The 27,441-nt window shown below is 42.3% G+C and overlaps 1 protein-coding gene and 1 long non-coding RNA gene across 6 annotated transcripts in view; one reads left to right on the forward strand and one right to left on the reverse strand.

The window, feature by feature from the left end:
- Nucleotides 1–27,441, forward strand: part of SULF1 (sulfatase 1) — a 177,454-nt gene that overhangs the window by 126,146 nt on the left and 23,867 nt on the right. For all 5 annotated transcript variants that reach the window (XM_039222837.1, XM_039222840.1, XM_039222842.1 and 2 more), the window contains 9 exons: nucleotides 3,175–3,325; nucleotides 5,085–5,260; nucleotides 7,072–7,200; nucleotides 7,467–7,523; nucleotides 8,359–8,488; nucleotides 21,164–21,374; nucleotides 23,776–24,022; nucleotides 26,118–26,214; nucleotides 27,082–27,176. In XM_039222837.1, coding sequence (XP_039078768.1) covers nucleotides 3,175–3,325; nucleotides 5,085–5,260; nucleotides 7,072–7,200; nucleotides 7,467–7,523; nucleotides 8,359–8,488; nucleotides 21,164–21,374; nucleotides 23,776–24,022; nucleotides 26,118–26,214; nucleotides 27,082–27,176 — 1,293 coding nt within the window. The remainder of the gene's footprint in view (nucleotides 1–3,174; nucleotides 3,326–5,084; nucleotides 5,261–7,071; nucleotides 7,201–7,466; nucleotides 7,524–8,358; nucleotides 8,489–21,163; nucleotides 21,375–23,775; nucleotides 24,023–26,117; nucleotides 26,215–27,081; nucleotides 27,177–27,441) is intronic.
- On the reverse strand, nucleotides 17,775–23,589 carry LOC120224577. The gene is made up of 3 exons (XR_005526614.1): nucleotides 23,535–23,589; nucleotides 23,109–23,244; nucleotides 17,775–18,271 (listed from the first exon to the last, which is right to left on the reverse strand). It is a non-coding gene; the product is annotated as an uncharacterized LOC120224577 (long non-coding RNA).

Consider the following 27,441-nt stretch of genomic DNA (forward strand, 5'->3'; position numbering starts at 1 on the left):
CTCCAGGTCCTGTGTGAATAATTGTGAGTCAGCTCTTAGGGAAGCAAGCCTTCATTATCTCTGGGGGACAGAAGGCTGCTTCTTCCAGGAATCTGGCAGACCCCGGCAGGAGGCAACCACAGGTCTTTGGCAAAAGATCACTTTTCAACAGCATTGTCAATTCCGGCGACCCGAACTTCCACCTGCAGGTCCCCCGAACAGCTGCCGTTCTGTGGGCGGCAGGGGCAGTCTGTCTCCCTTTAAAAGGCAAATGCAGACCCCCTCCTCCCTGCCCCCTGAGGAGATCCCACCTGGGATTTCATCCCCAGAGCTGGGGGTCAGCTCCCACTTGGAGAAATTAGAGGGGGTTGGGGAAGGACAGCTTTGACAACAGACCTGAACTCTCCTTTTTAATATAAGACAGATTTAACATATGTCATTATGTAAATCTGGGAGTCCCATTTGAGGCTTGTAATTTGCCACCACCTTCCCCGTTCCTCCAAGTGCGGTGGGGCTATGCCAAGCACACCAAGGTAACCGGTAGAAGGTATAATTTGCCCGCTGTGAGCCTTTGCTCTGGTTCCCTATTGTAGTTTTTATTTGTGTTGAGGTTTTGTGGTTTTAAAAAAGTCAACTCGAGTTATTTTAAAATTAAGGCAAACCAACATCAAAGGCAGTAAGAAGAAGATGGTTAGGTATTACAAAGAAGCTTGTGTAATCTTTTATAGCCATATTCTTTTTCAGGGCACGTATCAGTAAATGGTTAGGGAACCTTTCATGACCCACTTGCTATATTTCTCTGACCTCGAGCTACCCCCATGGGTGAAAATCCTTTTCCTATGGGGTTTAGAATCCTCCTCTCTCCTCCTCAGACTCTCAATCTAATCCTGTTTGTACCACAACATGCTGAGTGAAGAATAAGAAACAGGGCTTACATTCCTCCCTATTGCACATGCTCTTTAGATACGACGAGCTGATTTTGCCCGCGTTCGCTTTTCAATATGGGGAACCCTTTTAGACCCAAAAGATGGGACCAAGTGGTTCATGAGTCATTTACCGGGTAAGCAGAATAAAGCTTATATGGAAAGTTTCTTTTTAAAAAGAATGGCAGGTGATACCTGAAGAGCTTGTTTGGTTTTTAATGTGACAGGATTTTCTCAATCCAGACACTTATATAGAATATATTTATTTATTGGCTTTTGTAGGAAACTCAAGTGCCTCTGTACTAGGCACTTTAAGTGATATAGATAGATAATAGATAGAAAGAAAGAAAGAAAGATAGATGATAGATAGATAGATAGATTTGTTATTTCTCAAAAGAACTTTTTAGAAAGGTACTATTATCTCCACTTACAGATGAGCAAATTGAACCACACCTGCTTTTTCTACTCTGCAAATCTGTCCCTTTAAAAGGAGTTGACTTATACTACTGGACACAATTTATACAATTTTAGGTACAGTGTCTCCTGTGTTCAATGTTATATCGTTATGTGCTGTTGTAACTCTGCTAGTTAACTGGGATTCTTACTGATCATCAGGGAATTTTTTGTGCCAAAAACATCTCTGGTACCAAAACAACATTTTCAACTATCAAAAGAGAAGTTCTGCAAATCCCCTGGCAGAATAAAATATATAATAACAGGCAGCATTTTTGTAGCTCAGTATACAACACGTATCCCAGAAACTCCAGGTTTATCCCAAGGGAAATTTACACCACAACAAACCAGAGGGGCACGTGTCCATATCCCTGACATCACCAGGCTCACAGAGACTGTTTCTCTGGTTTTATCATACATGTCACGGCAGAGGGCCATCTTCACTTGTCATTAACCACAATATTTCACTGAGAGGATCCTCCCCAGAACAGACAGTGACCATCAGCTTTCTGAACTAACATCAATCGTTACTGGTTCTGTGAGACCAGTTACTTTAAAGCTGGACTTCACACAAAAAGCAGTCCCAGATGTAAGAAGCACGCCACACTTCACTTTTTTTCCATTTTGTTAGAGTAAATGGGCTCTGGAATGGAGTCCAGGATCTACCACCTGATGACTTTGTTAATCTGAGGAAATTATTTAACTTTGCTAAGCCTCAGTTTTCTCAACTGTAAAATGAGAAAGACAAACCTATTTCCAAGAACAAGAGAGATAATCAAATCTGTTAAGGTATGCAAAACAACGCAATACACAACACATGGTAAATACTATGGTTTTAATATTAAGCAACTTTAAGTTAAACAACTTTAATATTAATAACATCTAAGGAGAAGGCTCCGTAGTCTGGCGGAGAGGTAAAATATAAACAATTCACCGTGGGAGAATTACTCTAGTATAGATATGTACGTTGGGAATATGAGGTGGCAGCATCTAATGGCCAAGGGATTTGGGTTTGATATCAACAAGAAGGGGACATATTTTGTGGGTCCCCAGTGGGATGTATGGGACACTACTTGAGTTTCTGCAATAAATTAAATAGAAGCTTGAACTAAGATGTTCGAAAGTAATAGGACCCACCACCTGGTAGTTAAGAAAAATTGCATTCTGCACCTATATTGATTTGTCTATTAAAAGAATAGCTTTATTGATAAGCATGTATATTGCAGTAGAGTTGGTTGTAATTCCAGCAAATCCAATTAAATTAATGGTATCTATATATAAGGTTAGGAAGGAGAAAATCTCATAGAGACTAGATATGTAAGTAATCAATAAAATAGCCCAGTTAACTCAAGAGAAAAAAATATGTTGAAATTATGACTCATTATTATTCCACATATTTGTGACTATATCTAATAGCCCAATTAGCAATAAGATTTTATGACTTAACACCACCATGAAAACATTCCCTTCCGTATTACTGAGTTTTATTTGTAGATGTTACAATACCACGATCATCTTGATGTGTTTGTACACATTTTATTCAATGAATCCAAATGAACTTGCACTAATTACCTTTTTAGCTGTCGGTCTTGGTTTTATAAGTTTGAATCCACATGCTTTTAGAGGATGTGTGCTGTTTGGGGTGGGGGATATTTTAGCTCTTCCTATAAACATAGAAGATACATGAGAGGGGGGAAAAAAAGCTTTAGCAATCGCCTAAATTACCTTTCCGAAATGATTGTTTCAAACCTCTGACTTGAAATATTTCTCCAAATGACTAAAAACATGTATAGTAAGAATGCTCTCTGGATATTTTCAGAACCCCTAGTTATAACTATGCACCAAATATGGATAAGCACTGGATCATGCAGTACACAGGGCCCATGCTGCCCATCCACATGGAATTTACAAATGTTCTACATCGCAAAAGGCTTCAGACTTTGATGTCAGTAGATGATTCTGTGGAAAGGGTAAGCATACCAATGTGCCGCGGTGATAGATTTTGGTCCAGCTTCCTTTGTGTGGACCCATCCTTGCCAATTCTGTTTTTGTTTTGTTGTTGTTGTTTTTGAGAGAGAGAGAATATGCATACATGTTCAGTGATTTTATCTACCCTCCCTTATCTTGACCCCTTCACTTAACTCTCCATCCCACTGCCTTTTGAGCCAGTGGCAAAGATGAGATAAAAACCAAAACACCATAAATCAAGGGCTACAGTCACAAATACCTTCAGCAAATAATGTAAATCATAAAGCTGGTCTCGTATAAGGCAATAGGGAATGGTGGGGATTATGGTGAACTTTAAATGCCCCCATCTATAACAGGAAGAAACCTCCCAGCTCCAGCTAAATTTCTCCATGTAGAAAGGTAGATCCAATATCATGAGCTCTTCTGACTTCTCTTAAGGGAGCTAGAAATACAAATATCTTATGTGAAATTCCCTGAATTTTAAAAAACCAGCATAAGTCAAATAATACTTGCCTAAAGACTGGATCTAGTTGGATTAGGCCCAGAGGCAGCCTATTTTTATTTTTTATTTTATTTTTTTTACAAATAGTTTATTGTCAAATTAGTTTCCACATAACACCCAGTGCTCATCCCCACAAGTGCCCTCCTCCATGCCCATCCCCCCTCCCCCCCACATCCATCAGTCCTCAGTTTTTGTCAGCATTCAAGAGTCTCTCATGGTTTGCCTCTCTCCCTTTCCCCCACCATTTCCCCCCTTCTTCTCCCCCTTGTTCCTCCGTCAAGTTCCTCCTAATCCTCCTATACGTGCAAACATATGATATTTGTCCTTCTCTGCCTGACTTATTTCGCTCAGCATAACACCCTCAAGGTCCATCCATGTTGCTACACATGGCCAGATTTCATTGTTTCTCATTGCCATGTAGTATTCCATGGTATAGATAAACCACATCTTCTTGATCCATTCATCCGTTGATGGACACTTAGGCTCTTTCCATGTTTTAGCTATTGTTGAGAGTGGTGCTATGAACATTGGGATACATGTGCTCCTATGCATCAGCATTTCTGTATCCCTTGGGTAAAGTCCTAGCAGTGCTATTGCTGGGTCATAGGGGAGTTCTACTGTTAGTTTCCTGAGGAACCTCCACACTGTTTTCCAGAGGGGCTGTACCAGTTTGCATTCCCACCAACAGTGTAGGAAGGTGCCCGTTTCTCCACATCCTCGCCAGCATCTCGTGTTCTCTGATTTGCTCATTTTAGCCACTCTGACTGGCGTGAGGTGGTATCACAGTGTGGTTTTGATTTGTATTTCCCTGATGAGAAGGGATGCTGAGCATCATTTCATGTGTCTGTCGGCCATCTGGATGTCCTCTTTGGAGAAGTGTCTGTTCATATCTTCGAGGCAGCCTGTTTTTAACTGTTGATAACCAAAAATGAAAAAATTTAACAATGGATTTTTCAATGTAAAACTTATGTAGGGTGGTAGAGACTGTTTTGTGGAGGGTTTGGTTTTTTTTTTTTTTTGTAAAAACAAGTGTACAAAATCTTTAAGAAGAATGTGTCAGATTCAAAAAGTTACATTTCAACTCTATTATTGGACTTTTTCCATCCAGAATTGTAAGCAACTTGAAAATGTAGATAGTGATCATGTTTCTTGGTCTTGTTAAAGTAACTCTTGCCTTTAACAATTAATGGGAAGAAATTTGGGAGAAATCATGGCAACACTATTGTCATCTTGCACATCTTGTCTTTGTTGTATTTCAGTTGTATAATATGCTTGTGGAAACAGGGGAGCTGGAGAACACGTACATCATTTACACGGCCGACCACGGTTACCATATTGGACAGTTTGGACTGGTCAAGGGGAAATCCATGCCATACGACTTTGATATTCGTGTGCCTTTCTTTATTCGTGGTCCAAGTGTAGAGCCAGGATCAATGTACGTATTCCTCTGCTTGCAACATTCAGTTGAGCTGTCGTGGCTCAATATATATCTGAGATGATTCGATCACCAATCCCAGTGTCTGATTTCTTTTCATCCAAAACAGAAAAAGGTGTGTATAGGTTGGTAATTTAGAAAATGAAAACCTTTATCCCCCCTACAGCATGTTAAATTAACTAAGATATACTGCTTAAAGAGAAAGGAAAATTAACTATCAATGATTAACTGTCAAATGGGCCAGAATGCATGCCACATGGGCTGTGTACAGACACAGAATGTGATCATTAGGGACATCATCTGTACCTTCTTTGAATCAAAAATACACTGTCTTTTAAAAAAAATTAAAACCACTGCTTGTCTTTATTTTTAAGCTTATTTATTTATTCTGAGAGAAACAGAGAGAGTATGAGTGGAGGAAGGGCAGAGAAAGGAGAGAGAGAGAATCCCAAACAGGCTCCAGCAGGCTCCACACTTTCAGCAGAGAGCCTGATGCAGGGCTTGATCTCACAAAACTGTGTGATAAGGGCACCTGGACGGCTCGTCAGTTAAGCATCTGGGATTTAGTTTTGGCTCAGGTCATGATTTCACAGTTCATGGATTTGAGCCCCAAGTCGGGCTCTGTGCTGACAGCACGGAGCCTGCTTGGGATTCTCTCTCTCCTGCTCTCTTTCTCTGCCCCTCCTCTGCTTACTCTGCCTCTCTCAAAATAAATAAATAAACTTTAAAAAGGGGGGGAGTCACCTGGGTGTCTAAGTCAGTTAAGTGTCCAACTTTGGCTTAGGTCATGATCTTACGGTTCATGCGTTCAAGCCCCACATCGGGCTCTGTGCTGACAGCTTGAAGCCTGGAGCCTGCTTTGAATTCTCTGTCTTCCTCTCTCTCAGCTTCTCCCTTGCTCACGCTCTGTCTCTGTCTCTCAAAAATAAATAAATGTTGAAAAAAAATTTTTTTAAATCCAACTGTGAGATCATGACCTGAGCCAAAATCAAAAGGCAGTCACTTAACGGACTAAGCCACCCAGGCACCCCCAAGTGCCTGACTTTTGTTTTGTTTTGTTTTGTTTTGTTTTGTTTTGTTTTGAATTATTAGTAAAGAACACTTTCTAAAAATAAATAAATAAAATTTTATTTTTTATGAATATAATTTGTCAAATTGGAAAGAAAATAAAATTTAAAAAAACCACTATTTTCGTTTAGAAGAAAAAAGGCTTAAAGGCCTGGAGTCCTATTTCTGCATCCCTCTGCATCTCTATTTCCCCAGTTTAGAATGGGTTTTGTATGTCCTGCTGGTCACATCATAGTATTCTGTGTAAAATAAGATCGAGTACTTAAAACACTTATGGAAAGAATAAAAGAAAAGAATGCAAGTAGAATTCAAAATCGGGAATACCCTTAAGGAGCAGCTAGCCCAGACCCCTGATCTCACAAGGAAGAAGCTTAGAAATAGGATAAGTGCCTCTCGGAAGCTGCTGATTCTTGATTCTGGAAGCTGCTGCCTTGGGGCCCAGAAACCAGATTATTTTGCATCTCATCTGTGTGTTTCTTCTGCAGCTACATTGCGTGACATCCTGGGAGAAGGGAGAAGGGAATGGTAGTAGGTGGATTTCTTTGAAGAATGTTATTATGTCTCTTCAGCTCATTTGAAACACTTAGGGAATTGTCTGATCTAAGCTATAAGGTTTTATGTGTGAAAGACCAGGATAGAGGGGGAGAAGACTGAAGGCCAGGGAATCTCGGTGTGGAGAAGGTGGCCCTAAGTGCCACCGACCCCAGTGTTAGGTATGGGGTGTAACCATCTGTCCCTTGCAGAGTCCCACAGATCGTTCTCAACATCGACCTGGCCCCTACGATCCTGGATATTGCTGGGCTCGACACACCCCCCGATGTGGACGGCAAGTCCGTCCTCAAGCTTCTGGATCTGGAAAAGCCAGGTAACAGGTGCGTCAATTGCTTTCCATCAGCCAGCCCCAAGCTCAAGGACGCCCAGAGTCAGCCAGCAGCTGAAAGGAACAGAGGCAGAATACGCTTTGCCCAGGAGAACCGCACTAAGCTGAGAATTTCCCTGCTGTCTGTGAATAGCATATTGATCGAGATGCAGTCGTGGTCTGTGGGAAGTGAGGTGTTTCTTTAAATAAACTGCTAGCACAGAACCATTTGGAAAAACGTCCAGATGCCAACAGTAAATATTATTATTTTGCTTTCAGGTTTCGAACAAACAAGAAAGCCAGAATTTGGCGTGATACATTCCTCGTGGAAAGAGGGTAATTATTGGTTCCTAGGGTGCTTCTGGGAACCAGTCCTAGTGGGCAGCTCTCCCTGCTGGGGTATTTTTTTTGCCCTTATTCCGGTTTACTAAGCATGCAGATTTCGTAACCCTAGTCACAAGATTGAATGGTTTGCTACTTATTCTCCACTGGCCACACCATCATGATTGTCGCATCAGAACTGTAAAACATAACTTCTCACAAGATGGGACCAAAAGTGCTTGTGGTTGCATTTCTCAGCCTCGGCTCCAAATCAGACCAGTCACTTGACTTTCTCAGCCTCCTTCCCAAGTCCTGCCTGGCCCTCACCTTTCTGCCTCCTTTCCTTACATGCCTTTCCTAGTTTCAAATATATGAGACTGTAATTTCCAGAGTCCCTTCTTGGATTCCCCCCACCTTTTTAAATTTTTTTTATGTTTTATTTATTTCTGAGAGAGAGAGAGAGAGACAGCATGAGCAAGGGAGGGTCAGAGAGAGAGGGAGACACAGAATCTGAAACAGGTTCCAGGCTCTGAGCTAGCTGTCAGCCCAGAGCCCGAAGCGGGGCTCGAACCCACGAACCGTGAGATCTGACCTGAGCTGAAGTCGGACACTCAACAGACTGAGCCACCCAGGCGCCCTGAGAATGATTCTTTATTAGCACCCAGCTTATAGTTTTCACAGAGGACTCGGCAAATGCTGAACTCCTATGAAGAAGATCTTAACATCTATGCCATGCCATTCGAAGAATGTGTAGTCGTGTCACAGGGGAGAAAAATAGAAAAGGCATATGATCCTGGAAAGATAATTCAGATCGTTTCTCCGATAAGAAACTTTTTCTTTTCTGTCAAAGGAAATTTCTACGTAAGAAAGAAGAATCCAGCAAGAATATCCAACAGTCAAATCACTTGCCCAAATATGAGAGGGTCAAGGAATTATGCCAACAGGCCAGGTACCAGACTGCTTGTGAACAGCCTGGGCAGGTGAGTGACACAGCTTGTCTTTTAAAAAAAATTTTTTTAACGTTTATTTATTTTTGAGAGAGAGAAAGATAGACATAGCATGAGCGGGGGGTTGGGGGGTAGAGAGAGAAGGAGACACAGAATCTGAAGCAGGCTCCAGGCAGCCTGACATGGGGCTCAAACCCACGAACCGTGAGATCATGACCTGAGCTGAAGTCCACCGTTTAATCAACTGAACCACCCAGGAGCCCAACACAGCTTGTCTTCACCCACAAGTCACTTCTTCATTTCTAATTTAAAAATTTTCAACATATAGGGGCGCCTGGGTGGCTTAGTCGGTTAAGCGTCTGACTTTCACTTAGGTCATGATCTCGCGGTTCGTGGGTTTGAGCCTCGCGTCGGGCTCTGTGCTGACTGCCAGCTCAGAGCCTGGAGCCTGTTTCAGTCTGTGACTCCCTCTCTCTCTGACCCTCCCCTGCTCATGCTGTCTCTCTCTCTCTCTCTCTCTCTCTCCTAGAAATAAATAAAAAAACATTAAAAAAATTAAAAAAATTTTTTTCAACATATAAAATAACGTAATAAATAAGCTTTTCATTATGGTCATGGAGTGCTCACTGTGACAGCTCTCCTCTGACTGAGAATTATCTAACTGGTTTAAGCTGGACCTCCAAATCCCAGCTTTGCTCCCTGAGTGAAAAAACATGGTGCCCTCAGAGAGTGTGAGATATCCACCCAACTGGCCAACACCAGTTCAACATGTCAGACATGTGAAATGGTTAGCCAGGCTAGAAAGATCAGGAATGTGTTCCATCTGAGGAGAAGCCAGCACAGCTTGGGCTCCTGTTAACTGGTTATCAAGAAGGGTCAAGAGGCTACTTAGTCAGGATCATGGGCAGATGCTGAGCCTCTAGACAGTGAGCCACCCAAGACACATGATGGGGTCTTCCCATCCTATATTTAAGTCAGATGTCATCCAACCTACAGAGAAGGAAAGAATCTAGGACCAAGATTAGGGAATGAAAAGGGAAGCCATATTGTGTTACTTTACTGTTTCTACCTCTGCTCACAAAGTTTCTGGCATCAACTATTTCATTAGAATGAATCATCTTTATTAATAAAAGTATTACTGTAGAATTCAGGGCTACCCAGAACACCAACTGTTATCAGTAAGAACTAAAGAAATACCATGTAATGAATTAACACAGACCTGTTTCTAAGGAAAGTGAGAACATATGAACACAAACTATTTTTTAAAATGTTAATTTATTTTGCGAGATAAAGAGTGTGCATGCTGGGGAAGGGCAGAGAGAGAGGGAAAAAGAGAATCCCAAACAGGCTCCACGCTGTCAGTGCAAAGCCTGATGCAGGGCTTGATCTCACAAACTGTCAGATCATGACGTGAGCCGAAATCAGGAGTCGGACGCTGAACCAACTGAGCTCACCCGGGAGCCCTGCACACGAACTATGTTAAACACTCTTGATTAACACCAATGCTACCTAAAAGAAGTACTGTGTCATCATGAGAGAGGAACTGCATTTCTACCAAAGTCATTGCAACTTGGAACAAAATGGAAGGAAAGTGAAAATAGTTATTACTCATTTGTCATATAGAAAGCATTGAAATGATGGCGTTTTCTATGTATTAGCTGAGTTTAATCCTCATATTCATCCAGTGAGGTAGGCATTGTTGTCCCCACTTACAAATGAGTAGCCTGTGAGTGTAGATCTAGGAGCTGGGATGCAAATGAGTAGTAGGATTCAAAAGCTCTGGCCTGCTTGCTACCTTCCAAGGTAGGTTACATTAAGTAGGCAGAGAGAAGTTCAAATCTTTCATGCGTCTTTTTTTTCTTTTCAATTTTTCAACCTCCAGATATCCATACAACTAGCCAATGCCAGTTCACGATATAAGGCACATGAAATTGATAGTCCAGTTATTGAAATGGCCTCATAAATGTAAGGCATATACATTTATACTTGTGATGTGGCATCTAGCTTATTGAACAGACATTGACAATAAACAGCTTGATCCTCAAACCTTCTGCATTTTCTCATGCTTTATTGTGCTCGGGGATTCCTTTGAAATAGAAAAAGATGGGGAAAGAGGTTGTTGAAGGAAGGGATCAAGCCAGGCCTTCATGGTACTCCAGTAAGTCTTTATTTTCAAGTGTTTCGTGGAGAAGCTTAGACTTATTCATTATATTTTAATTTGATGTCCTCAAATCCTTCTTAAGGAAGCTCTAAGTATTATTATGATTAAAACCCGGGAATTGTTTTGTAGCTCTGAAATGATTTTTATGAGCCAGCCTCCGTAGACTAACTTACCTTTATTCAGGAGTTGGAAATGTTCAGTGTTAAATATATTTCATGCAAATGGGTTGTTTTTGTTACTTTTAGCCCTCTAAATGGCAAGCATTATAGCCAATTGAGAATAAGGTACACTGCTTACCTTTCAGTACACAGTTTTGCAAACCTACCATATGGCTTGCCCCGAAATTTTAATACCTGTCCTAAAGGGCAAATACAGTATAAACCGGATTAGGGCACTTTGGCATGAGCTCATCACTCTTGCGCTGAATGTTAACTATGTTAAAAACTTCACTTTGCTTCTTTAATATTTTTCTAAACTTGTTTTGCCCCCATGAAATGCTTTAATATCTAGCTCCCTGGGATTTTCCTCTGCTGCTTGATTTCTATGTGAATCAGTATGAATTTAGATTATATCACATGGATATATGAAAATGTTAGCAACAATTTCTTTTAGAAGGGGCTGAATTATGAGAACAGAGAATTACACTGTACCCCAGATGATGATTTCTTCCTATAGGTGATGCTCAAACCATGGCTTAAGAATCTGAGAACTTCTGGAAAATCTTGAGCCTCTTCCAGATGGTTCTCGAATCTGTGGGTCAAACCTGGTAGCTCTGCTGTGTTCTATAGAATCTTTGTATTTTGGCCTTTTGCTTTTTCTATCTGGCTACTTTAAAGATTTTCCTTTTAGTTACAATATCAGTGACTATGAAAAGGGGAGGAGTCCAGAATAATGAGATTATATTGTTCTGGATCAAGGCATCTGTTGAGGCCAGAACTAACTTGCTAGGAATCTCTTCTCTTGAAGTTTATTTCACACCTGGCCTGTGCCCTGCGTCTCTTTCTCTGACCAAGGTTAACTTCCTGCATTCAAAAAACAATACAGGCTTCTCTTTGGTTTGACTCTGTAGGGGATATAAAGGAAAAACCCATGCTGTCAGCTGCATTCTCTTCACTTTTCACCCCCAAAGAGAGGATGAATTTCCCCTGTCCCTCTACACCCCCATGCCCGGTCACCTGAGGATTCTTTGTCAGAGTCAATGTGAATGCATGAAGTAGGTAAATGAAAGAAAGAGACATATGACATCAAAAAGTTTGGTTTAGAATATTGGCATCCACTACTTTTTAGTTGTGTGTTTGGGGACAAGATTCTTAAGACTCTTAGGTTTTCTATTCCTAAAATGAGGAAAATTAATCTCAAGCTTATAAGGATCCAGTGATATCATATATGTAAAGTCCTAGATGACCTGTAAGGCAATGTGTGAATGTTGGGCGCTATTACTGTTCCAGGCCATCTTACCTGCTGTCTTCATTCCAATGAAGCCAACAGAGAATTAAAATGGGCTGGAATCCCAGACATTTGGCAATACTTCTTCACTCTGCAAACAGAGCAACCAACAGGGACTAATTAAGGCAGTGCAGACATATGTGTTTGCATTACTTCTGTGTTCCTGAATTAATATGAGACTGAGTATCAATCCCCACCACTCTCTCAGCTGGCATTACACCCCCAAGCACATTATGTACAGATTTATGTATGATACACTACAACACACACACACACACACACACACACACACACACTTGCAAATCTTAACTTCTACCTGAAAAGACTTTGGCTCAACAAAGACCACACATCAGTGATGCTCAATTCTACTTGCGCCCTAGAATCACCTGGGCAGCTTTTGAAAATATCGATGCAGAACCTCCCCCTAGAGCCATCAGACTGACATGTCTAGAGGTGAAGCCAAGGCATCTGTTCTTGTTAACAAAGTTAAGAACCAGAGCTCTAGAATCAGAGAATATGAAAGTTGGAAAGACCCTTAGAAATCTTCCAGTTGAATGAGATCTTTTTCCTAATAAGGAAATTTAGATCCAGAAAACTTCAGCTACAAACATCAGAACCTGCAACTCTTTACTTCATGTTCCATTCTCTCTTCCCCAGAGCATGCTGCCACTACAGAAATGTTACAAAGCAGATTTTCTCTTTGAAATTATACATGGCATTTGCCTGACTGCAGGCACGGGCTCAGGACACACTCACAGCATGTAGCGGTTCCCACGCAGGACTGCACATTAGAATCATACAGGCAGCTTCACAAATGCTGATGTTCAAGCTTCACTCTAGACAAAGTAAAACAGACCCTCTGGGGATGAGACCCAAATATCAGTGATTTTTTTTCAAGCTCCTGGGTGAGTCCTGTGAGTAGCCAGGATTGAGAATCACTCACGTCAGGTAAGCGTTACTGGTTTTGGCTTCTTCTAGGTACAGTGATTGACTCCTTAAATAGGAGTTACATAAAAGAGAAATTCCCTAGGCATTCAGTTTCGAAGTACATTTCATAGATTCTGTCATTTGAAGAAAAAACAGCTTGCTTTTTTTTTTTGATAAAGCACATTTCATGTCCTTTTGTGAGTTGTTAAACTCCAGCAACTTTGCAATTTTGTTTGCTGCTCTACTATTGTATCAGTATGAAATCCAAAATTTGTTTAAAATTATCAAAGAACCCCAGATCAAGCAAGATGATACTATTTGGGAAATCAGAATGTAGCTTGTTGAAGGTACTGGTTTAACTCAAGATCTGGGTTTTCATCCCCCCAAATTATCCCTCTGACCATAGAGCCCTTGACCCTTTGTGACCAGCTGCAGAGCAGGAATAAAAGGCATTTACCAGTAAGATCTGGCTAGTTTGCCAGAAACTGACAGCCTGTTTCCAGAAACTCACTGTGCCCTGGTTAAAATCTCAGCTCATGGACACTTGTCATGGCGCTCCTGAGTCCAGAGGGACCGGCCAGAAGGACCAAGCCCCAGTGCACCCTCTGGCTGAACATTTGTGAGTGCAGGGCTCATTATGGATGGCCCAGCCTTGAAACCTGGCCTCCTCCCCTCTTCAACCTACACTGAAGGATATGTCTGAATTGTGTATCTAGATGGTTTGGCTTCTGTGCAATTTTCAAAATACAAACCACAGGCTTAAATGTCAAACCATATTTAATGATGTTCCAAACAAGTCAGAAAAAGACAAACATAAGGACATTTTACTTATAAACTACCTACTGTGGCCACACCCTATTTAATGTATGCTCTTGTTTCCCACTGCTCCCTAATATGACCCGCTCTGGTCAGGAGCCCCACCTCTCTGTCTTTTAACTGTAACATTCTCATCCACCTTCCCAAATGCTACTTCCTCAACTAAGGCTCAACAGAAGCCTCACATTCTGCCCAAACCATTCTTTTTTTTATTATTAGGGTCCTACTCAATTGGGATTGCATCCTGAGTCCATTGTTTGCATTGTATTTGACCACAGGCAAGTTACTTAACCTAACTCTGCCTTAGTTTCTTTATCTCTAAAATGGGCATCATAGAGGCACCTGGGTGGCTCAGTAGATTAAACATCCAACTTCGGCTCAGGTCATGATCTCATGGTTCATGGGTTCGAGCCCCACGTCGGGCTCTGTGCTGATAGCTAGCTCAGAGCCTGGAGCCTGCTTCAGATTCTGTATCTCCCTCTCTCTCTGACCCTCCACTGCTCACGCTGTCTCTCTCTCTCTCTCAGAAATAAATAAAAACATTAAAAAATAAATTAAATAAATAAATAAATAAAACGGGCATCATAATAGTAAAGATTATTTGAGGAGGTACTGAAAAGATTATATGAGTTAAGTGTACTAAACATTTGAACTGGTACCTGGCACATAATAGGCACTCAATAAATACTGGCTATCACTTGTTGGCCAACTTTCCTTTCCCCAAACTGTAAGAACAATACTTCCTCCAATATTTCATTATTTACTTTAATCATCCAGATTAAAATCTAAAGGAGGAAACATTTTCTTCTGCCTCTCTTTCCTTCCCACTTTCCCTCCTACATCCCAACTCACCCCATCTCAAAGAAAATAGGAAGAAACTCCTCAGCACAAGTAACCCTACTTCGTATTGGTGAGAAAATTGGACAGTGGTTTCAGCTAAGTAACAATTTGAACCAGGATGTTTATATGGTGTTTTTATATTCCCAGTGTTGAGACAAAAATTCTAAACACATGTCCACATGCAAGTAACTGTTTTTCATGATGTTGGTACTGGCCTAAAGGATAATCAGTTTATCCAAAAATTACTGAATGGTTATTACATTTCAGAGTGCATGATGTGACCTGCACTATGACCAAAGCCATATAATAATGGAGAATGAATCTGTGTGTGTGTGTGTGTGTGTGTGTGTGTGTAAAATTAAACTTTCATTGCAGTGTACCTTTGAAAAAGTTGTAATCAAAACTTTTGAAAAAGTTGTAGCCAAAACTTTTGTTTCTTACTCATGAAAATGGACATAAATGGGCATAAATAAGAATATAGAACATTCTTGACCAGTCTGAGAAATATATGCCATTGAAAACGTAGAAAGTATCATCATTATCTAGTAGTTACATCAGGAAAAGGAAGTAGGCAGAGTTCTATCTTCATCTAATATTGTGCTGGGCATTTTACACAGAACATTTTATACCTGAAAATTATACTATAGAAGAGATCTTAGGCTCATTTTAAATATAAGGAGACGAAAGCTCAGATGGGAAAGTAACTTGACCAAAGTCACCCAGCTGGAAGTGTGACAAGTCTGAGTTCAAACCAAGATCTATGTGATTCAAAGCCACAGTCTCCCCACTAAATAATAATTACTGTATTATATATAATTTACAAAGAGGAAACATGAACTTGCCCAAGGATTGGCTAACCATTGTTAAAGGTCAATTATAATAGTATTGCTCTGGATTTATAGGATGCATCTTTTTTTTGAGAACTCCAAAAACAATTTATTCTCATGACATATCCTTGAGGCCAGAAGGAGCAAGTATTATTTTACCAGATGTGGAATCTGGAAGAACAAAGAGATTCTGTAATTTGCTCAAAGCCATAGCGTTAGCAATGAAAGAAAATTAAAATCGAGGTCTTCACATTCTAACCCAATACTTATCTCCTTTGAAAATGTCCACCTTTCACTAAGTTTGCCTAAGACCAAATTCTTTTGGTCTTAATCTTACGTATGTGGTGGGGGGGGAGAGGGTTGGGAAGTAATAACAATAATAATAATAACAACAATTACTCCCTTTGTTGAGTGCCTACCATGTACTGAGTTCTTGCTGCTTGAGAGTGAGTTATAATACTCATGACATTTAGAATGTGTAGCTGACTTGCTCAAGGACACATAGCAATGTGACAATGCTGACATTCAAATCCAGACTTTTCTAGCTTGAAAGTCCAGACTTGTGCCACTGAGTCACATCATTATGAATATAAAATGCCATTCTCAAGTCCCAGGTAGCATATAGGTGATCTTCACTACTACAAAATCCTAGTCCAATGAATGAATTATGTTAGTGCTTTGGGCTGTCATAATGATTAAATGAATAAATTTATATAAAGTGTTCTAGACATTACTCTGGCATCAAGTAAGAGTTCCCTAGATGATGATAATGAAGGTGATAAAGACAGTGTTGAAGGGAATTGTTTGAATGGCATTTTGTCATATTTCTCATTAGATTGGATCCCACCAAACCACACAAAAATCTTTATACCAAAATAGCCATCCTTCTCTTCTTCATTGTGTGTTGTTTATATATAAGTGTATGTAATCTATCAAAAAATACTAAGACATAATTGCTAAACAGAGTGATCTGATGCTGAGCTAACTTCAGGGAATAACTAAGGGGTATGAGACATGGTCCTTGCCTTTAATTCCAAATTCCAGTGTGATTTGAAAGCCTAAAAAGAGATCAGAATAACCTAAAAAATTATTTACATAGTCTTATCTAGCCCCTCATCCACAGAACGTGTGCAGAAATAGTTGTGGGATGAATGTATGTTGAATGATTGGCACAGATGGAGCCAGAGAGGCAAGAGAAATGTTGAAACCAGGTCCCACAAAGTGGCAAAGGAATTTACAGAAGGTAGAGTGGTCAGGGAAGACAGAGACGATTGGATTTGGCAGTTAACTGATTTACTGATAAACTTCAAGAGAGTAGATAAAAGGGAGACAGTTTGATGTTTGTATTTCTGCATGAGGATGGGGGGTGGAGATGTTTAACAAAGCTCATTTCTGAGGCTGACTTTGTGTCCCGTTAGCAGATGCCTCCCTGAGTTCACGTTTGCATCTGATTCCGGAATCTCTTCTGCATTGCAAAACCATCTCCTCGTATTTTGAGCAGTTAAGTGGCTTGTGGTGTGAGTTCTGAAAGTTCTCTTCCTTCGCCTCCCTCTATAAATTCTCTGTGATGACCACGATAGTGGCAGTTATTCAAGGTTTTATTGCTCAGCCATGAAAATTATCATGACATCGAGCTAAAATGACTGTGGCAAATATGTGGTAATTACGTTTCATTAAAATTCCTGGTACTATTGCCACTAAGAAAAATTTGAAAGCCTCTAGCTATCTCTCCATTTAATAGGGTCTATGGCTTGTTCAAAGGGCCCATGGTATAGAAAATAACTGGCATTTTTCACCATGGACCTTGTTTTATACAAGAATGTGTGTAGCTGTATGCATACCTCTACCATATGTGGGCATGTGTGCACATGTGTATACAGATGCATACATATATGTATGTATATTTGATTTGTGTGATACATCGTCAGTGCCCAGGATGGTACCAGACCTCAGGTTTGGTTAAATTCATCTCTCAGGAAAGAAACACTCCTTCTCTTCCTTTCTACTCCATAGGACATTAGCAAGGAATTTGGCTAATGGGAAATTGCAGGTTATAGTCAAAATCGACCAAATCACTCAAAAGTCTGCCTACACTTTCTGTTCTATCAGAGTCTACCTGTACACTCGGTTCTTCCAGACCAAGAAAAAGGCAGAATTTTTTTAAGTGTGTTATGGTTACAAAACTAAGGAAGGTTTTCACTGTAGCTATGTGTTTTTAAAATTAGTATTTGTACTAAAATTGGTATAAATTCAAACCACAAAAGACACAAGGCCATACAAGAATAAAGACAACCATGTTTTTCTGTCTGGTAGAAAATGACATACTTCTTAGTCTTCTACTAGGCTGTAGATCCACTGGCCTCTTCTTTTGCTACCCTTGGAATTAAGTAGTGAACTCGTAGTTTTTGCATGCTTGAGTTAGCAATTACCCAGATAGATGGATAAGTCTTAAACCATTTGCATTTAGGACAAATACAGATCTAGACTGACACTCTAGTGCCACTGATTGTCAAAGTTTCTGGAACTATAAAAGGTTATCGATTTTGCTGATGCTTCTCACCAGCAAAAATTCCGTATGGCATATAGTTATTCCTTAATGAAATTGTATATCAGTTTCTGAGAACTTTTTTTGAGAACATCATGGCACCTCCTCAAGCTCATTGGATGTGTCTGGAAGTGCCACAAACCCTGGCTTGAAAAGCACTGGTCTCCACATTGAATGGTGGAACCACAGAACAGGTGCACACAGCTTCCAGCTAAGCATTTACAAAGACTTAAGTTCTATCACTTGTCAGCTACCTGTGGAGAGAAAGTAAGGAAAACTGGTTAGTCTTACAGAGAATGCAAAGTCCTGCCAGTATAGACAAGTTGGTAGTGTACATCTGTTCAACTAGAGTCGTTTTCTGCCCTGATTACCTCAGTACATTTCTAGACACAGCTTCCTTGGCATATCCATGCCCCAAAATGCATACATCCCTCCCAAAGACGCTTCCAAGTGAGCTACTTAGACCTCTTTTGCCCCTGTGATGGATTCCAGCTGCAAATTGAAAGCAGTTGTTTTTAACCCCAACTGCACATTAGAATCACCATGGGAGCTTTTGAGACTCCCAGTGCCCAGCCCTGTGTGAGAACCACTGACCTGGCATAACTCCTGTGTGCCTGATCATGTTGACTTCATTTTTTTTTCAGCTAAATCATCTCTAACTTAGTTAGTTCTTGACTGTGCTTGTTTGTGTTGCCTATTCGTGGTTTTGCAAATAGAGTTAGTTGCCCTGTCCCTTGGGCCTGCTTCTGTGGACGGAGATGATGGACATTCCAGATACACTGGTCAAGCCACAAAAGAAGATTGTAACCTGATATGGCTTGAAATCACCGAATTCAGTAGCACCAAGAGTGTATGGGGGGTAAAGCAAGATCATAGACTAAGCCCTATGGGCCTGGGATTTGGGGACTATCTGCTAGAAGTGCGAAGGTAGCTTCTGATAATTCAACACTTATTGAGGGCACATGGCTCCGTTAAGAGAAAACAAAATGTGACTCTGTACCTTGGTCCTTTGTGAATGGTTGCACTCCATTTGGTTTTTTGGGTTTTTTGTTTGTTTTTGTTTTTAAATATAATTTATTGTCAAATTGGCTAACATACAATGTATAAAGCTCTTGGTTTTTGGGGTAGATTCCCATGGTTCATTACTTTCATACAATACCCAGTGCTCATCCCAACAAGTGCCCTCTTTAGATCCCCTCACCCACTTTTCCCTTTCCCCCACTCCCCCTTGTCCACCCTCAGTTTGTTCTCTATATTTAAGAATCTCTTGTGGTTTGCCTCGCTCCCTCTCTGTTTGTAACTATTTTTCCCCTCCCCTTCACCCATGGTCTTCTGTTAAATTTCTCAAGATCCACATATGAATGAAAACATGTGATATCTGTCCTTCTCTGACTGACTTATTTCACTTAGCGTAATACCATCCAGTTCCATCCACATTGCTGCAAATGGCATGATCTAATTTTTTCTCATTGCCAAGTAGTATTCCATTGTATCTACAAAACCACATCTTCTTGATCCATTCATCAGTTGATGGACATTTAGGCTCTTTCCACAATTTGGCTATTGTTGAGAGTGCTGCTATGAACATTGGGGTACACGTGCCACAATGCATCAGTACTCATGTATCCCTTGGGTACATTCCTAGCAGTGCTATTGCTGGGTCATAGGGGAGTTCTATTGTTAATTTTTTGAGGAACCTCCACACTGTTTTCCAGAGGGGCTGCACCAGTTTACATTCCCACCAACAGTGTAGGAGGGTGCCCGTTTCTCCACATCCTCGCCAGCATCTGTAGTCTCCTGATTTGTTCATTTTAGCCACTATGACTGGCATAAGGTAGTATCTCAGTGGGTCGTACTCCATTTTGTCTGCTGACCAAGCCTTCTGGGACCCTTGGCTAAATTTTACCTTCCATTAAATCACTCTGAAATTAAAATGTAACCCATAGTATGGCTACAGGTACACAGAGGGCACGGTGAGATCATTTTATGTGGTTCAGGAAAGAGCATCTTTCATTTAATATTTTTTGGTTTATTTTAATATATATTTTGAAATATGTAACCAGCACACCAAATACATAATTTTACAGGGGCTGTTGCTTGGGCCACTGTTTAGAAATGTGTCCATTTAAATTGTATGTATTTAATTGTATTGTATGTGTCCATACAATAATTGTATACAGGGGATACTCATAGATGGAAGGAAAAAAGACAAAAGTTTGATAACTGCACGACAGCATGTTATCACAACTGTGGTTGACTTCAGACCAAGGTCAGTATTCTTCCCAAATTACCATTTTAGGGAGGAGGCCAGGGGAAAATAAAAAGTAAAAGGAAGGGTATTAGGTCTTTAAGTAAGAGATGGAGGATCCCATGAAATGTCCCCAAGGCGAAGTGCTCTTATTTCAGGCAGATTGAAGTTCAAGGAGGCTGGGCAGGGGGTGGGAGGGACACGGAGACCCAGTGCCGTGTCCTGCTGATCTAGAACGCAGCCTGCGGTGTCTGCGCAGGCGTGACGGAAGGCTCAAAGGCGCCGAGCGGGTGCCAGCTCCCCGGGCGCGTCTCTGCGGGTGAGCTTGCCCTGCTGGGCAGCAGGGGCTGGAGAGGACAAACGGGCCCAGAGAAAACCTGACGCGTTTGGGAACGTCTGGGCCCTGTGAGAGCTGGCCTGCCCTGTGCCACGTGCCGATTAAGCTCCTCTCCGTCTTCCTCTTCCGCCACTCCTCCCCGGGCGAGTCAGAAATTCAGGGGCGGAGAAAGAACAAAGCAGCCAGGTCTGCTTCTGCAGAGAAAGAGGGGCCTGGTGAAAACAGCCGTGACAGCTGGGCGAATTCAGGGCTTTTCACGTGTTTCACTCAAGACTCTGTTTAGTCTGGATCCTGAGGATTTATATATCAATTTTGGGGTCTGGTGTCATTGAGGTGGTTCTGATTTCCAATGATTTCACTGTCATCTGGCTTTGCCTCCCATGAAAGAAAGAACGGAGAGGACCGGGGGGTCGGCTCACGGCAGGGTCAGTGAAAAGCTTGCTGTCCGGGGTTGGCTCTGCTTCCCGGGGTTGCCCGGGCTGCCAGAACCCGACGCCGCAGTCCTTCACACGAGGCACCTGGTGCAGCAGGGATAACCCGCTCTCACGTTGGCTTTTGCAGAAGTGGCAGTGCATCGAGGACACATCCGGCAAGCTCCGAATCCACAAGTGCAAAGGATCCAGCGACCCGCTCACGGTCCGGCAGAGCACGCGCAACCTCTACTCTCGCGGCTTCCACGACAAGGAATGCACTTGCGGGGAGTCTGGCTATCGCACCGGCAGAAGCCAGAGGAAGAGCCCAAGGCAGTTCCTGAGAAACCAAGGGACTCCGAGTAAGCAGCTCGCACGACGGCTCAGTGGCAGGCCAAGGCTTTGACATTAGAGACGCAAAAGGCTTGCTCCTTCCACAGTTTAGGTATTATCAAAGCACAGCTTTAGGACGAAAGGCCAATATGGTTCTGTTCCAAATACAAAAGCTAACTTGGTATGTGGACACTTTAACTTAAGCACAGAACGAAAATATATTCAGTAAGCACACCAGACACAGAATATACAGGCACAGGAAACTTTTACAGAGGAAAAGGTGGGGCCGGGGCAGAGGGTAGAGTTTAGGTCAGGTGTATTTTACATTGATGCTAATGTCCTGATTAGTCTGCCTTGAGCCGCTTTAAAAGAAAGAGAGTGAGAGAAAATAAAAATTCACATTTAACTAATACGAAAAGCATATATGCTTTTTTTAAAGGGACATGTTTTAAGGACAGTATTTTTTAAATTCCTGTTGTTGGCTGGAAGGGTCGAACTAGTCAAATTCAGTATGAAAAGCACTGCTTGGCATCTTCTTTATAAAAACTCTATCACGCAGCTATGAGATACCTATGGTTAGACATAGGTGAAAACCGATTCTGGCACCTTCTGTAAAAGAACGAGAGTCTAGTGCCATCTAGTGGCTGAATATGAGAAATGACTCATTTCTCTGGCAATTCAGTAAGCTACATTAAGTTCATTTCTGTGCTGTAAATTAGGTAAGGGTTTGTTTTTTTTTCTTAAATAGGCTGTATGCCCAACGTGGGGCTTGAACTCACAATCCCAAGATCAAGAGTCGCATGCTCTACTGACTGAGCCAGCCTGGTGCCTCCCATGTGTAAATTAGGAAATCAAACCAATCCCTAGAAGAATAGAAGTTCTTAGCATTGCTTTTTTATCCTGGACTCCACAGATGGACTTTAGGGGATCATGAGCCCTCTAATGTTTTATCCAAAATTATAAGTATATTCTGTGTGCATGTGCACATTTTTCTGGATATAACCTTCAATACATGCTTAAAGGAATCCATAACCCAAAGGCTGAGAATGATTGATCTGGGAGACTTCTGTCCTCCCTGGGAGAAAATGTCAAGTTTAATAATTCACTCAAAGAGACCAATAGAAAGCCAACAAGGGACAGAGGCTCCCCACAGCCTCCCTTAACAGATGCTGATCGCCAGTGTTGGGCTAGAAGGTAGGGCAGCCTCTCTCCCAGCAGGTTAGATGCCACTCCACAGTGGTGACCGTACACCCTGTTGTTCAAACTGAGCACAAAGTAGAGATGTCTGGGGCCACCTTTCAAACCGCACGGAAGCTCCCATATTTGAGGACAGGAGTTGTTCCTGAGCACACTCAGTGGCCTGCTGGCTGTTACGGAGGCGTTCCCTCCTCTGGAAACTGTCATCACAGGGGGACCCTGTGGAGCAGGAGTCTGATTCTGCAGCTTGTGTGCTCCCCTCCCTCCTATGTTAGCATAAGGCAGGAGAGAGAAAGGCCCCGTGAGTGTGGAGTGTGTCCCCTCAGAGCTGAAGAGCATCTGATGAGGAAGGGCCAAGGTTTGCTCGTGAAAGCTCTTGCCTAACACACCATGAGCCGTGACAGTGGATGACAGTGGCCTGAACACATGCTGGCTGCCCCCTGGCCTTACCGTCCATCTGCCAGGTATCACTAGTCAGCTGGCTGCTAAGAGCATTTTCAAATTTTAATTTTTCTTAGAGCATCCCTCTGTCATTTGTACAAATAGAAGGAGTCGAGAGCACTTACCCTTTGGGAAAGCAGCCCGATGTGTTAGGAAGACTGTAGCCTTTTGAATCTGGGAGACAAGCATCCTGCTTCCCATGCTATTGGCCACATAACCTTGCAAAGTGTAGGAAGCATCCAGAGCTTCAGAGTTCCATCCCTAAGAATCATAGCCAAAATTTATAAGCCTGTTCTGACAATCTAATATGCTTTTTTAATGTAAGGATGGATTACAATAATACGGGGCTTCCAAGGTGGTGGATTAGAGATAAGTATGAGGTGGATGGTACATAGCAAAAGCTCGATAAATGACAGTATTATTAATAATACCATAATTGGGAGTATAATTCTATCCAAACAAACTGCCTTAGCAGTTCATGTTGAAAACACAGAGTGGAAGTTCAAGGCCTGCTGTAAGTGGAAGGGAACTTAGAAGGCACCCAGACTTACCCCTCCCTGGAGGGGTGAAGGGCTGAGGCCCAAGGGTCAGTGCAGCGCCAGAGCCCAGACAAGAGCCCGCTGCTCCTAACGTGAAATCTAGCAGGCTGCCTGCTGCACCCCGCTGCCTCTAGACAATGCAGTGCACACTGCTTCCCCTTCCCCGAGTGCTCGATGAGCCCAGTGGTGATTTTCCTCCCTCTTCAACTACACATGGATGTCCATATTAACATATATCTTCCCTTATTTCCAGAGTACAAGCCCCGATTTGTCCACACTCGGCAAACGCGGTCCTTGTCCGTCGAATTTGAAGGCGAAATATATGACATAAACCTGGAAGAAGAAGAATTACAAGTGTTACGACCAAGAAACATTGCCAAGCGCCATGATGAAGGCCACAGGGGGCCTGGAGATCACCAGGCTGCCAGCGACAGGGACACGATGTTGGCAGACAGAGGCAATGCCCTGGGCTTGCCCACCACTGTGCGAGTGACACACAAGTAGGAAGGCTCAGTTCTCGAAGGCTGAGTTCACAGTTGTCACCCTATCTTATCACTATTTTGCTTCTTTACTAAAAGTGGTATGACTTGGCAGTGCAGGGGCTGGAGGCTGGCCTGTGTAACAACTAGGGTTTAAAGAAGCAGCGAGGAGTCCAAAGAGGCAAACGTTTGGACACATGCTTTGGGTTCGGTTTCACATTAAGGCTGATCCTCTGGGAACTGAGCCAGAGTGGTTCTGCCACAGCTTAACTGAGCAGGCATGGAACTCTGCCCTTGAACAGCTACCTTTGTGGGAGTCTGGAAAACAGATGGAAGCCGTTACTGGCACCGCTAGAGGCTCTGGGTGCTGCACAGCTACTGCGGCTCAGAACAGTTGTACCCTCACGGCCTCAGAAATGAAACCCAGCCCTCAGAGGACTGGGGAGCCCGGAGAACGGATGTAAGATGCAGCTACACCTCACCACCCCTTGCGGGTCCTGGGGAGCATGAAGGAGGGTCCCGGGAGTCATGGAAACAGAGAAGGGAGCTGATTCTCTCGCAGCTTGAAAGGCCCACCTTGGTTTTCCGTGTCCTTCCAAGATCCACTTATTCTCTCTCTTTTTTTTTTTTAATGTTTTATTTATTTCTAGGAGAGAGAGAGAGAGACAGCGTGAGCAGGGGAGGGTCAGAGAGAGAGGGAGTCACAGACCAAAACAGGCTCCAGGCTCTGAGCTGGCAGTCAGCACAGAGCCCGACACGGGGCTCGAACCCACGAACCGCGAGATCATGACCTAAGCGAAAGTTGGACGCTTAACCGACTAAGCCACCCAGGCGCCCCAAGATCCACTTATTCTCTTGATAGAGAAAAATTCTCTGTCTGAATTTATTAGCAGGGTCTTTTTTTCTCTCATTTTATCACTTTGGAGGGGCATGCTGTCATAAGCTCTGTCAAGATTTTTATCTTTGGGACCGCTCTTCCAGTGCCTGTACAGTTGACCTTGAACACGGTGGGGGTTGGGGACACAGACCCTCCCCCCAATACACACAATTGAAAATCCACATATAACTTTTGACTCCCCAGAAACTTAACTACTAGTGGCCTACTGCTGACCAGAAGCGTTAGTGGTAACATAAACAATGGATTCACATGGATTTTATGTGTAATCATTTACTGTATTCTTGCAATAAAGTAAGTTAGAGAGGATAATGTTGTTAAGAAAATCACAAGGAAGAGGACAGTGTGTTTACAGTACTGTACTGTGTTTATCCAAAAAAAAAAGAAAAGAAAAGAAAAGAAAAGAAAAAGGTCTGCACATAAGTGAACCTGTATAGTTCTAACCTGTGTTCTTCCGGGGTCAACTGCAGTTGTTATACGCTAAGAGGTTTAGACCAGGATTTCAGTATTGACTGACCCCTTATCCCAATTCCTTTGTATCCCTAGGGCTGTTTCTTTGCTTCAAACTTTTCTTAAATGTTTGTTTGTTTATTTGTTTATTTATTTATTTATTTATTTATTTATTTGGGGGGTGAAGCGGGGGGCAGGTGGGCAGAGAGAGAGGGAGACAGAAAATCCCAAGCAGGCTCCATGCTGTCAGCACAAAGCCCGAAGACGCGGGGCTCAAACTCACAAACTGTGAGATCATGACCAGAAGTGAGAAGCTTAACTGACTGAGCCACCCAGGCGCCCCTCTTTGCTTCAAACTTAATGGGGTACTTCAGGCAGTCTCCCTGTAACAGAATGAATGGGATAAATAACCCCCTTCGAACCCTGCCTTTCTTTAATCAGACAACTTATTTCCATCATAACTGTGAAAAGTCCCATTTTTCCTACTGTATTTGACGAGGCTTTCAAAATTGGAGTTTTCTGGTGGTATCTGTTCTTGGAGACATGAGTATTGAATATTTTCTGAAAGGTGATCTTAGTAACAGTCTCTCTCTGACACCATCCTTTACCTATTCCGATGGGCAGGAGACATTGCTGTAGACCAGGCTCAGCTCCTGCTTGCATCCAAATTAAGAGTTTAGAAGATAATTATATTCCCTTTGCTATTTTTATTTTTTTTAATATTAGCATATAAACCTATTTCAAATGTTTTGGGTTTGTTTGTTTCTGCAGGTGCTTTATTCTTCCGAATGATACGATCCACTGTGAGAGAGAGCTGTACCAGTCAGCCAGAGCCTGGAAGGACCACAAAGCGTACATTGATAAAGAGGTTAGCCATGGCTGTGTGATGGGAAGGTGTATTCGAAATGCCAGGTCGGTTCGCCAGCCCGGCCGGGGCTGGGGGGGCTCACCGCACGTCCGCTTCATCTTTTTTATAATTACGATTACGTGAAAAATAGAATAGCAAGGTATTTATCTTTCCCCAGTGATAGAGTGATAGTCCTGCCTAAAAACAAAATTGAGTGTGAGAATCATAGTGGGGACTGAAATCCCTGCAAGGAAATGATTCTTCATTTGTAAGTTGAGACATCTGTTAGTGTTTACCTATAGCACGTCAGTAGGAATATCGAGGTAGGCATATTCTGTGCCCAGTTGGTTTCCAAGTTAAATATCATCTCAGATGAAGAGCTGGAATGATGGAACACAGCAAAGAAGGTGAAAAGAGAGGTACGCAGCATAGAAAATCCTTGGGGCACCTGGGTGGCTCAGTCGGTTAGGCGTCGGACTTCAGCTCAGGTCATGATCTCATGGTTCATGGGTTCAAGCCCTGCGTCGGGCTCTGTGCTGACTGCCAGCTCAGAGCCTGGAGCCTGCTTCAGATTCTGTATCTCCCTCTCTCTCTGACCCTCCCCTGCTCACGCTGTCTCTCTCTCTCTCTCTCTCTNGACTTCAGCTCAGGTCATGATCTCACGGTTCGTGGGTTCGAGCCCCGTGTCGGGCTCTGTGCTGTGAGCCAGCTCAGAGCCTGGAGCCTGCTTCAGATTCTGTATCTCCCTCTCTCTCTGACCCTCCCCTGCTCACGCTGTCTCTCTCTCTCTCTCTCTCTCTCAGAAATAAATAAAACACTAAAAAATTAAAAAAAGAAAGAAAGAAAATCCTTACCTTAAAAAGTAACTGTTCATTATATGTCTTCCAGATTGAAGCTTTGCAAGATAAAATTAAGAATTTAAGAGAAGTGAGGGGACACCTAAAGAGGAGAAAACCCGAGGAATGTGCCTGTAATAAACAGAGGTGAGCATGTCACCATTCCATGGTCTTTTTTACAAACTCCTGTTTCCAAAAGCTACAGCAATAAGCATGAGGCTTGTTTCTCTCTTATGCCAATGGAAGGCTTAACAAACTGAATTCGTTATTATCATGGTCTGTAATGCCCTAAATTGTTCGGGTCCATTGAAATACGTCATAAACCTAAGGTGAAGGCTAAAAAGCCCTTTTAAGCTAAGATAGTTACAACAAAGCACCTGCTTTCCTTCTATTCTGCCTTCTGTTTAGAAAA

This window comes from Hyaena hyaena, unplaced genomic scaffold, assembly GCF_003009895.1.
Source record: "Hyaena hyaena isolate Hyena2069 unplaced genomic scaffold, ASM300989v1 scaffold_1193, whole genome shotgun sequence".
NCBI classification, from domain to species: domain Eukaryota; kingdom Metazoa; phylum Chordata; class Mammalia; order Carnivora; family Hyaenidae; genus Hyaena; species Hyaena hyaena.